At 47.2% G+C, this 12,500-nt stretch overlaps 1 protein-coding gene across 3 annotated transcripts in view; it reads right to left on the bottom strand.

Moving 5' to 3' along the window:
- LOC112244144 (glutamate receptor ionotropic, kainate 5-like) overlaps nt 1-12,500 on the bottom strand; it is a 121,586-nt gene that overhangs the window by 34,154 nt on the left and 74,932 nt on the right. For 2 of the 3 annotated variants that reach the window (XM_042308868.1, XM_042308880.1), the window contains exons 4-5: nt 6,665-6,825; nt 6,252-6,416 (exon numbers count right to left, since the gene is read on the bottom strand). In XM_042308868.1, coding sequence (XP_042164802.1) covers nt 6,252-6,416; nt 6,665-6,776 — 277 coding nt within the window. In that variant the 5' untranslated portion in view covers nt 6,777-6,825. Of the gene's footprint in view, nt 1-6,251; nt 6,417-6,664; nt 6,826-12,211; nt 12,233-12,500 lie in introns of those variants that run through there. The other variant, XM_042308873.1, reaches the window with a different exon arrangement.

Genomic DNA, 12,500 nt, shown 5'->3' with positions numbered 1-12,500 from the left:
CTGGGTGCTCTATTAGTCTAGGTGCTCTGTTAGTCTGGGTGCTCTGTTAGTCTGGGTGCTCTGTTAGTCTGGGTGCTCTGTTAGTCTGGGTGCTCTGTTAGTCTAGGTGCTCTGTTAGTCTAGGTGCTCTGTTAGTCTGGGTGCTCTATTAGTCTAGGTGCTCTGTTAGTCTGGGTGCTCTGTTAGTCTGGGTGCTCTGTTAGTCTGGGTGCTCTGTTAGTCTAGGTGCTCTGTTAGTCTAGGTGCTCTGTTAGTCTGGGTGCTCTGTTAGTCTGGGTGCTCTGTTAGTCTGGGTGCTCTGTTAGTCTGGGTGCTCTGTTAGTCTGGGTGCTCTGTTAGTCTGGGTGCTCTGTTAGTCTGGGTGCTCTGTTAGTCTAGGTGCTCTGTTAGTCTGGGTGCTCTGTTAGTCTGGGTGCTCTGTTAGTCTGGGTGCTCTGTTAGTCTAGGTGCTCTGTTAGTCTGGGTGCTCTGTTAGTCTGGGTGCTCTGTTAGTCTGGGTGCTCTGTTAGTCTAGGTGCTCTGTTAGTCTGGGTGCTCTGTTAGTCTGGGTGCTCTGTTAGTCTGGGTGCTCTGTTAGTCTAGGTGCTCTGTTAGTCTGGGTGCTCTGTTAGTCTAGGTGCTCTGTTAGTCTAGGTGCTCTGTTAGTCTAGGTGCTCTGTTAGTCTGGGTGCTCTGTTAGTCTAGGTGCTCTGTTAGTCTGGGTGCTCTGTTAGTCTAGGTGCTCTGTTAGTCTGGGTGCTCTGTTAGTCTGGGTGCTCTGTTAGTCTAGGTGCTCTGTTAGTCTAGGTGCTCTGTTAGTCTAGGTGCTCTGTTAGTCTAGGTGCTCTGTTAGTCTGGGTGCTCTGTTAGTCTAGGTGCTCTGTTAGTCTGGGTGCTCTGTTAGTCTGGGTGCTCTGTTAGTCTGGGTGCTCTGTTAGTCTGGTGGGAATGTATTTCTATCTTTTTGTCTGTTGCTATAAATGTTGAAGTGCAGTCTATTGTTTCTAATGCTTGTGGACCTCAGAACTCTTACTCACTCCTTGTTTTCTTGTTTAGAAAAGTGTTTAACTCTCTGGCTTGGTTCCATTATGCCACCTTCCCTTCACGGGCAGAGGGAAGGGAGTGAGTTTGTAGAGTGGAACCTAGCCATTGCCTACACCTTAAAATTATCTATTTTCCTTTGTGACTACTGATGGGGAAAGGTTGGAAACATAGCAGCAAGGTGGAAACTCCATCTTGCCTACTGTTAGGGCGTGTTCAGTCTGTCAGTCAGTCTGTAAGTCGGTCTGTTCTGTCTAATAGTTAACATATTGCTCAATGATCAGCTCCTGTTACTGATCAATGCCACTGACATACTGATTAAGGCCAACATGCCTTCCTGCCACACTGCACTGTGTCACAGTAACCATGGTTGTTGAACCTAGGCAGTAACAGGGACACAAGAGTCAATGATTGACAGGGGGCAATAATCGCACACATCATGGGGCTACAGTAAGTACAGTGGCTTGCGAAAGTATTCACCCCCTTGGAATGTTTCCTATTTTGTTGCCTTACAACCTTGAATTAAAATGGATTGTTTGGGGGATATCATTTGACTTACACAACATGCCTACCACTTTGAAGATGCAAAATATCTTTCATTGTAAAACAAACAAGAAATAAGACACAAAAAAACAGAAAACTTGAGAGTGCATAACTATTCATCCCCTGAAGGAGCTTTGCAGCTCCTTCAGGGTTATCTTTGGTCTCTTTGTTGCCTCTAATTAATTCCCTCCTTGCCTGGTCTGTGAGTTTTTGTGGGCTGCCCTCTCTTGGCAGGTTTGTTGTGGTGCCATATTCTTTCAATTTTTTAATAATGGATTTAATGGTGCTCCGTGGGATGTTCAAAGTTTCTGATATTTCTTTTCGAATCCAACCCTGATCTGTACTTCTCCGCAACTTTGTCCCTGACTTGTTTGGAGATCTCCTTGGTCTTCATGGTGTTGCAGATTCTGGGGCCTTTCAGAACAGGTGTATTTATACTGAGATCATGCGAAAGATCATGTGACACTTAGATTGCACCCAGGTGGACTTTATTTAACTAATTATGTGACTTCTGAAGGTAATTGGTTGTACCAGATCTTATTTAGGGGCTTCATAGCAAAGGGGGTGAATACATATGCACACAGCACTTTTCAGTTTCCTATCTTTTAGAATTTTTTAAACAAGTAATCTTTTTCATTTAATTTCACCAATTTGGACTATTTTGTATATGTCCATTACATGAAATCCAAAAGAAAATCTATTTAAATTACAAGTTGTAATGCAACAAAATAGGAAAAACGCCAAGCGGGATGAATACTTTTGCAAGGCACTGTATATGGTGCATCTTCACGTCAGTTCTGCTGAAGGTAATGAGATGAGGAGAGGAAGCTGCTTCAGACTACTGAAATTCCCCCTGGGCTCCATTTCAATCCTCTACATCTCTCCATCCTCATCATCCATAACCTCTGGCGTGTGTGTGTGTGTGTGTGTGTGTGTGTGTGTGTGTGTGTGTGTGTGTGTGTGTGTGTGTGTGTGTGTGTGTGTGTGTGTCATACAGCTACAGCTGTAAGATGAGGTCTGTGATCCAAGGACCCTGATGGCAAATACGCCTGTCAGAGTGTCCTGCCCACTGGTCAAGGACGCACACACACACACACATAAATGAAGCCACACACAAACACACACACACACACACACATTAATAAGTCCACACACATGCACACACACACATACATACACACACATGAAAAAAGCCACACACAAGCACACACTCATTAATAAATCCACACACAAGTACACACACAAATTAATAAATCCACACACATGCACACACACAAACACACACACACACACACATACACACACATGAATAAAGCCACACACAAGCACACACACATGAATAAATCCACACACAAGCACACACACACACACATACTGTACTGTACATTCACACACGTCCACACACAGTCACTTCTCCCTCCAGCACGCTGTGGCCAGCGGCAGGGTGGTGACTTCTTGCAACGGGAACAGCAAGTGTCTGTATCCTGATAGAAGTCATTGGTCTGTGAGCTAATACACAAACTACTGAATGAAATCCTCAATCTATTTTGTACATAAAGTCTGTAGTCCTGGTATTACTGTTCAGTACTGGTATTACTGGTCTGTACTGATATTACTGGTCTGCACAGGTACTGTCTTCTATCGATGGCAGTCATGATATCGTTTAGGACCTTGAGCATGGCTGAGGTGCACCCATGACCAGCTCGGAAACCAGATTGCATAGCGGAAAAGGTACGGTAGGATTTGAAATGGTCGGTGATCTGTTTGTTTTAACTTGGCTTTTCAAGACTTTAGAAAGGCAGGGAAGGATAGATATAGTTCTGTAACAATTTGGGTCTAGAGTGTCTCCCCCTTTGAAGGGGTGGATGACCGCGGCAGTTTTCCAATCTTTAGGGATCTCAGACGATACGAGAGAGAGGTTGAACAGGCTTTCTAAAATCTTAGAAAGAGAGGGTCCAGATTATCTAGCCCAGCTGATTTGTAGGGGTCCAGATTTTGCAGCTCTTTCAGAACATCAGCTATCTAGATTTGGGTGAAGGAGAAGCGGGGGGCTTGGGGAAGTTGCTGCGGGGGGGCTTGGGGAAGTTGCTGCGGGGGGTGCCGAAATGTTGGCCAGGGTAGAGGTAGCCAGGTGGAAAGCATGGCCAGCCATGGAAAAATGCTTATTGAAATGTTCAATTATCGTAGATTTATCGGTGGTGACAGTGTTTCCTAACCTCAGTGCAGTTGGCAGCTGGGAGGAGGTGCTCTTATTCTCCATGGACTTTACAGTGTCCCAAAACCTTTTGGAATTTGTGCTACAGGATGCAAATTTCTGTTTGAAAAAGCTAGCCTTTGCTTTCCTAACTGACTGAGTATATTGGTTCCTAACTTCCCTGAAAAGATGCATATCGCGGGGGCTATTCGATGCTAATGCAGTACACCACAGGATGTTTTTGTACTGGTCAAGGGCAGTCAAATCTGGAGTGAACCAAGGGCTAAATCTGTTCTTAGTTCTATATTTTTTAAATGGGGCATGCTTATTTAAGATGGTGAGGAAAGCACTTTTAAAGAACAACCAGGCATCCTCTACTGATGGGACGAGGTCAATATCCTTCCAGGATACTCGGGCCAGGTCAATTAGAAAGGCCTGCTTGCTGAAGTGTTTTAGGGAGCGTTTGACAGTGATGAGGGGTGGTTGTTTGTCCGCGGACCCATTACGGACGCAGGCAATGAGGCAGTGATCGCTGAGATCCTGGTTGAAGACAGCAGACATGTATTTAGAGTGCAAGTTGGTCAGGATGATATCTATGAGGGTGCCCATGTTTACGGATTTAGGGTTGTACCTGGTAGGTTCCTTGATCATTTGTGAGATTGAGGGCATCTAGCTTAGATTGTAGGAAGGCCGGGGTGTTAAGCATATCCCAGTTTAGGTCACCTAACTCTACGAACTCTGAAATAAATGAGGGGCAATCAATTCACATATGGTGTCCAGGGCACATATGAGGGCTGAGAGGGGTCTATAACAAGCTGCCTCATTGAGATACTTATATCTGGAAAGGTGGATTTTTAAAATTAGAAGCTCAAACTGTTTGGGTACAGACCTGGATAGTATGACAGAACTCTGCAGACTATTTCTGCAGTAGATTGCAACTCTGCCCCCTTTGGCATTTCTATCTTGACAGGAAATGTTGTGGTTGGAGATGGAAATTTCAGAATTTTTGGTGGCCTTCCTGAGCCAGGATTCAGACATGGCTAGGACATCAGGGTTGGCGGAGTGTGCTAAAGCAGTGAATAATACAAACTTGGGGAGGCTTCTCATGTTAACATGCATTAAACCAAGGCTTTTACGGTTACAGAAGTCAACAAATGAGAGAGCCTGTGGAATAGGTGTAGTACTGGGGGCTACAGAGCCTGGGTTAACCTCTTCATCACCAGAGGAACAGAGGAGGAGTAGGATATGGGTACGGCTAAAAGCTATAAGAACTGGTTGTCTAGTGCGCATGGAACAGAGAATCAAAGGAGCAGATTTATGGGCGTGGTAGAATAGATTCAGGGTATAATGTACAGACAAGGGTATGGTAGGATATGAGTACAGTGGAGGTTAACCTAGGCGTTGAGTGACGATGAGAGAGGTTGCATCTCTGGCGGCACCAGTTAAGCCAGGTGAGGCTCCGCATGTGTGGGGGTGGGACGAAAGAGCTATCTAAGGCATGTTGTGCGGGACTGGGGGCTCTACAGTGAAATAAAACAATAAGAACTTGCTGAGACAGCAGTAGACAAGGCATATGTACATTAGAGAGAGGCATAAAGCAATCGCAGGTGTTGATCGGGAGAGCTAAGACAACAACGGGTAAATGGCGATGAATGGGCAGAGCGGGTCAGTTAGGTACATACAGGACCTGAGTTCGAGGCTGGGGCCGACAGATAAACAGAATGAGGTACCATGTTATTGAAACAGTCCAGCGGGCATCGGCTGTGTAGCCGAGGGATCATAGGGTCCATTGAGCAGCAATAGGTGAGTCCGGGAGCCGTTCGGTAGTTGCTACTACGCTAGGCGAGCGGGAGACACAGCGTTCAGAAAGCCAGCGGGCCGGGGATGGGTCTTCGGAGACATCGCCAATCGGCCTGTTGAAACCACATCGGACAATTACGTCGGCAGACCAGTCGTGATGGATCTGCGGGGCTCCGTGTGGACAAGAAAGGGTCCAGGCCAATTGGCAAAGAGGCATTGTAGCCCAAGAATTAGCTGGTATATGGGCCTAGCTCGAGGCTAGCTCAAGGCTAACTGATGCTTGCTTCGGGACAGAGGTTTTAGCTAACAGTAATCACTCGGTTGTGATGTGGCAGAGAGAAGCAATCCGATATGCTCTGGGTTGATATCGTGCTGTTCAGACTGGCAGGTATTGTCCGAGCTAAAGCTGGCTGGTAGCTAGTTAGCTGACCGGCTCCTGATGGAGGTTCCAGTTATAAGGAATAAAAATAGCAGATCCGTACCACATTGGGTGAGGCAGGTTGCAGGAAAGGTTGCAGGAAAGTTTGTAGGAAAGTATATTTAGTTCGTAGATAGAAAGTGAGATTAAAATACAAAAAAAAGGACTATATACAAGGGATAAGACAAAGACAAACACAAAGACAGACTGCTACGCCATCTTGGATTTGCAGCCTAGTTAGTACTGGTCTTAGTGGTCTGTAGTGGTGTTACTCACTGGTGTCAGTGGTCTCATACTGGGAGTCCCTCTGCAGTTCGAATATGTCCACCTCCACACGGGCTCTAGCCCCTCCCTCCATCACACTGTTGATGTTCTCCCTGGCCAGGGCCAGAGCCAGCCGCTCCCCACGCCCACACACTGACTGGTCATCCAGGATCGCAGCTACATGGGGAGGGAGACGGAGAGATATGGAACGGGAGAAAACATTGATGTTACTCACCATTAGACAATAAGACAAAAAGAGAGGAGACAAGCAGAGTATTTACGAGGGGTGTGAAGGCCAGGTGAGTGAGTGGGTGTGTCCTGGTGGAGGGGGGTGAGACACCGGGGGAGGAGGGGGAGACAGACACCTGAGGGTGATCAAGGGATGGAAAGAGGGATGGATGGATGATTGATAGATGGACACTCACCCATCCGGACGGAGGAGAGCAGGGCGGCCTGGCTTCCGGAGCGTGGTGCCATGGTAACTAGCAGGAAGGAGGAGAAGTGTATCGACAGCAGCAGCGCTGGCAGAGCCGGCATCTTCTACTGCTCCTCATGGAGAACGGTCTGCTGGCTGCCTGCTCGCCACCTAAAGGACGGGAGGATACGTTACAACACCAAAATATACACAAACACACAGACACACACTCACAAACACACATACATGCACACACAATCGTTCTCACTCTGTGCACACATCTGTAGCACCAATGGTTAAATCACTATTTAAAGAGCTTGTTATGATCATAAGACCCACACATGAAACACACACAGCTCTGCTCTGCCTGCTGCAAAACCACCCTCACTCACTCTGAGTGACAACCCCCATTCTAAGTGACAGTTTGATGTGTGTGTGAGAATAGACAAGAAGATGAAGCGTATGTGTGTGCTGTATAGCGTCTTGTTTCTGCTCACCGTCAGCTGGTCATGACCCTCAGTTTGACCTCTGAGATGGAGATGTGTGTGATGTGTGTCTGGTATCTGTGTGAGTTGCCCTGTAGGCACAACACAGCAGCTTGACTGCTTCCATCTGACCCCTGGGAGGTGAGGATGTTTTGCCTCTTCATCTCTCTTCCCTCCCTCCATGCCTTCATTTTCCCTCACGCTTGTCTTTTTTACTCTCCCTCCCTTTCTCCCTCTCCCCCTTAGCTCTCCCTTTCTCCCTCTCCCCCGTAGCTCTCCCTTTCTCCCTCTCCCCCATAGCTCTCCCTTTCTCCCTCTCCCTCTTAGCTCTCCCTTTCTCCCTCTCCCCGTAGCTCTCCCTCTCCCTCTTAGTGCTCCCTTTCTCCCTCTCCCCCTTAGATCTCCCTTTCTCCCTATCCCCCTTAGCTCTCCCTTTCTTCCTCTCCCCCTTAGCTCTCCCTTTCTCCCTCTTCCCTGTAGCTCTTCCTTTCTCCCTCTTCCCTGTAGCTCTTCCTTTCTCCCTCTCCCCCTTAGCTCTCCCTTTCTCCCTCTTCCCTGTAGCTCTTCCTTTCTCCCTCTCCCCCTTAGATCTCCCTTTCTCCCTCTTCCCTGTAGCTCTTCCTTTCTCCCTCTCCCCCTTAGCTCTCCCTTTCTCCCTCTTCCCTGTAGCTCTTCCTTTCTCCCTCTCCCCTTAGATCTCCCTTTCTCCCTCTTCCCTGTAGCTCTTCCTTTCTCCCTCTCCCCCTTATCTCTCCCTTTCTCCCTCTTCCCTGTAGCTCTTCCTTTCTCCCTCTCCCCCTTAGATCTCCCTTTCTCCCTCTTCCCTGTAGCTCTCCCTTTTTCCCTCTCCCCTTAGCTCTCCCTTTCTCCCTCTCCCCTTAGCTCTCCCTTTCTCCCTCTTCCCTGTAGCTCTTCCTTTCTCCCTCTTCCCTGTAGCTCTTCCTTTCTCCCTCTTCCCTGTAGCTCTTCCTTTCTCCCTTTCCCCCTTAGCTCTCCCTTTCTCCCTCTTCCCTGTAGCTCTTACTTTCTCCCTCTTCCCTGTAGCTCTTCCTTTCTCCCCTTTCCCCTTAGCTCTCGCTTTCTCCCTCTTCCCTGTAGCTCTTCCTTTCTCCCTCTCCCCTTATCTCTCCCTTTCTCCCTCTTCCCTGTAGCTCTTCCTTTCTCCCTCTCCCCCTTAGATCTCCCTTTCTCCCTCTTCCCTGTAGCTCTCCCTTTTTCCCTCTCCCCTTAGCTCTCCCTTTCTCCCTCTCCCCTTAGCTCTCCCTTTCTCCCTCTTCCCTGTAGCTCTTCCTTTCTCCCTCTTCCCTGTAGCTCTTCCTTTCTCCCTCTTCCCTTAGCTCTTCCTTTCTCCCTTTCCCCCTTAGCTCTCCCTTTCTCCCTCTCCCCTTAGATCTCCCTTTCTCCCTCTTCCCTGTAGCTCTTCCTTTCTCCCTCTTCCCTTAGCTCTTCCTTTCTCCCTTTCCCCCTTAGCTCTCCCTTTCTCCCTCTCCCCTTAGATCTCCCTTTCTCCCTCTTCCCTGTAGCTCTTCCTTTCTCCCTCTCCCCTTATCTCTCCCTTTCTCCCTCTTCCCTGTAGCTCTTCCTTTCTCCCTCTCCCCTTAGATCTCCCTTTCTCCCTCTTCCCTGTAGCTCTCCCTTTTTCCCTCTCCCCTTAGCTCTCCCTTTCTCCCTCTCCCCTTAGCTCTCCCTTTCTCCCTCTTCCCTGTAGCTCTTCCTTTCTCCCTCTTCCCTGTAGCCCTTCCTTTCTCCCTCTTCCCTTAGCTCTTCCTTTCTCCCTTTCCCCCTTAGCTCTCCCTTTCTCCCTCTTCCCTGTAGCTCTTCCTTTCTCCCTCTTCCCTGTAGCTCTTCCTTTCTCCCTCTTCCCTGTAGCTCTTCCTTTCTCCCTTTCCCCCTTAGCTCTCCCTTTCTCCCTCTTCCCTGTAGCTCTTACTTTCTCCCTCTCCCCCTTAGCTCTCCCTTTCTCCCTCTTCCCTGTAGCTCTTCCTTTCTCCCTCTTCCCTGTAGCCCTTCCTTTCTCCCTCTTCCCTTAGCTCTTCCTTTCTCCCTTTCCCCCTTAGCTCTCCCTTTCTCCCTCTTCCCTGTAGCTCTTCCTTTCTCCCTCTTCCCTGTAGCTCTTCCTTTCTCCCTCTTCCCTGTAGCTCTTCCTTTCTCCCTTTCCCCCTTAGCTCTCCCTTTCTCCCTCTTCCCTGTAGCTCTTCCTTTCTCCCTCTTCCCTGTAGCTCTTCCTTTCTCCCTCTTCCCTGTAGCTCTTCCTTTCTCCCTTTCCCCCTTAGCTCTCCCTTTCTCCCTCTTCCCTGTAGCTCTTACTTTCTCCCTCTCCCCCTAGGCTCTCCCTTTCTTTTATTGTTCTCTCACATCAAGTAGCTGTCTGATTTCATCCTACCCTCCTGCCCCACACACACCGTTCACTCCTCCAGGTCCATCTCCCTTCAGCAGCCCCATAGCAGACTAAACACTACGGGTGACAGAGCTTTCAGTTGTGTGGCCCCTCAGCTGTGGAACAAACTTCCAGTCATTGTCAGGGCTGCAGAGTCTCTGGACTCGTTTAAGGCATAGCTAAAGACTGAGCGATTCAGAAACGCTTTCAAGGACCTACAGTATGAGTCAAAGGTTTGGACACACCTACTCATTCAAGGGTTTTTCTTTATTTTGACTATTTATTTATTTATTTATATTTGACTACATTGAAGAATAATAATGAAGACATCAAAACTATGAAATAACACATATGGAATCATGTAGTAACCAAAAAAGTGATAAACAAATCAAATATATTCTTCAAAGTAGCCACCCTTTGCCTTGATGACAGCTTTGCACATTCTGGGAATTCTCTCAATCAGCTTCATGAGGTAGTCATCTGAAATGCATTTCAATTAACAGGTGTTCCTTGTTAAAAGTACATTTGTGGAATTTCTTTCCTTCTTAATGCGTTTGAGCTAATCAGTTGTGTTGTGACAAGGTAAGGTTGGTATACAGTAGATAGCCCTATTTGGGAAAATGCCAAGTCCATATTATGGCAAGAGCAACTCAAATAAGCAAAGAGAAAGGACAGTCCATCATTACTTTAAGACATGAAGGTCAGTCATTGCGGAAAAAAAGTGCAGTCGCAAAAACCATCAAGGGCTATGATGAAACTGGTTCTCATGAGGACCACCACAGGAAAGGAAGACCCAGAGTTACCTCTGCTGCAGAGGATCATTTCCTTAGAGTTAACTGCACCTCAGATTGTAGCCCAAATAAATGCTTCACAGAGTTCAAGTAACAGACACATCTCAACATCAACTGTTAAGAGAAGACAGCGTTAATCAGGCCTTCATGGTCAAATTGCTGCAAAGAAACCACTAATAAAGCAAACCAATAAGAAGAAGAGACTTGCTTGGGCCAATAAACACTCGCAATGCACATTAGGCCGGTGGAAATCTGTCCTTTGGTCTGATGAGTCCAAATTTGAGATTTTTTGGTTCTAACCACCGTGTCTGTGTGAGACGCAGAGTAGGTGAACGGATGATCTCCCCTTGTGTGGTTCCAACCATGAAGCGTGGAGGTGTGAAGGTGTCGGGGTGCTTTGCTGGTGACACTGTCAATGATTTATTTAGAATTCAAGGCACACTTAAACAGCATGGCTACCACAGCATTCTGCAGCAATACACCATCCCATCTGGTTTGCGCTAAGTGGGACTATCATTTGTTTTTCAACAGGACAAAGGCTGTGTAAGGGCTATTTGACCAATAAGGAGAGTGAAGGAGTGTTGCATCAGATGACCTGGCCTCCACAATCACCTGACCTCAACCCAATTGAGATGGTTTGGACCGCAGAGTGAAGGAAAAACTATTTGAGAGAATGCCAAGATTGTGCAAAGCTGTCATCAAGGCAAAGTGTGGCTTCTTCGATGAATCTAAAATCTACAATATTTGTTGATTTGTTTAACACTTTTTTGGTTACTACATGATTCCATATGTATTATTTAATAGTTTTCGTGTTTTCACTATTATTATACAATGTAGAAAATAGTCAAAATAAAGAAAAACCCTTGAATGAGTAGGTTTGTTCAAACTTTTGACTGGCACTGTATGTTAGTTCAGTTCTCCTGTCCACTGGATCTGATGCCTTGGGTATGAGAAAAGCACTTTACAAATTAAATGAACTATCACTCACCTTTCTCACTGTCACTCCCTTGCTAGAATCAGTGAGTGAGTGAGTGAGTGAGTGAGTGAGTGAGTGAGTGAGTGAGTGAGTGAGTGAGTGAGTGAGTGAGTGAGTGAGTGAGTGAGTGAGTGAGTGAGTGAGTGAGTGAGTGAGTGCATGTAATGTTCCACCAGGTCACACTGTTCCTGTCATTAGGCTCAGGTAGCGTTGCCATCTGAACACTGAAGCCGTTATGCAAGAGGTTACACACACACAGACGTCACAGTGAGACCACTGCCACATGCTGCTCTGTCACCGTGCCACTCTGCTCTCTGGATCTGACTGAGTTGTGTAATGAAGTGTGTCCTGTAATATATTGTATTTCCTGTATTGTGAATAGACACACTGCACCACACATCTATTCTAAAGAACTGGACCTGGAGTCAGAACAGCTGCTCCCCTTTTCTCAATCTATCTTCACAACGCCAGAGTTAGTGGGTGTTTGTGTGTGTGTGGGGGGTGGAGTGGGGGATCTGTGTGTCTGAGTGTCTGTATGTGGGGGGAATCTGTGTGTGTCAGTGTGTGTGTCGGTATGTCACTATCCATGCTTGTGTATGCCTGCATATGTGTGTGCCAGCCAATGTATGTGTGCACACGTGTGTGTCAGTGACTGCAGTACAGTTTGTGTGTGCGTGTGCGTGTGTGTGTGATGGCATATTGATCGAGGGCAGCTGAAGTGGCATTCAATCAAAACAATGGCGGATCTGTCAGCATTCCACAGGATGCATCTGATTGGCTATTACCAGGGAGCAGATTGCACTGATGACCAATAAGGTCTTGGCTTAGCCCCTGAGCGTGACCAATGATTGGATGGAGTCTGTGCTATTTCACTGTTATTGAGAACTATTGACAGGGCTGGAGAGAGAAGATTAGTCCACAACTACACCTTTCCATCTGTCTCCAAGGCCTGTAGGAAAGACACAAGGAGAGAAGGAGAGAGAGAGAGAAGAAGAGAGGGAGAGGGAGAAGGCGAAGAAGCGAGAGAGAGAGAGGGGGAGAGAAGGCAAAGGAGAGAGAGCAAGAGTGAGAGAGCGAGATAGGGAAAGAGAAGAGAGAGAGAAGGCGAATGAGAGAGACACAGAGAGAGAGAGAGAAAGAGAAAGAGAAAGAGAAAGAGAAAGAGAAAGAGAAAGAGAAAGAGAAAGAGAAAGAGAAAGAGAAAGAGAAGGGGAAGG

The sequence above is a fragment of the Oncorhynchus tshawytscha genome, linkage group LG03 (genome assembly GCF_018296145.1).
Source record: "Oncorhynchus tshawytscha isolate Ot180627B linkage group LG03, Otsh_v2.0, whole genome shotgun sequence".
Lineage (NCBI taxonomy): Eukaryota > Metazoa > Chordata > Actinopteri > Salmoniformes > Salmonidae > Oncorhynchus > Oncorhynchus tshawytscha.
This window is presented reverse-complemented; position numbering and strand designations above follow the sequence as displayed.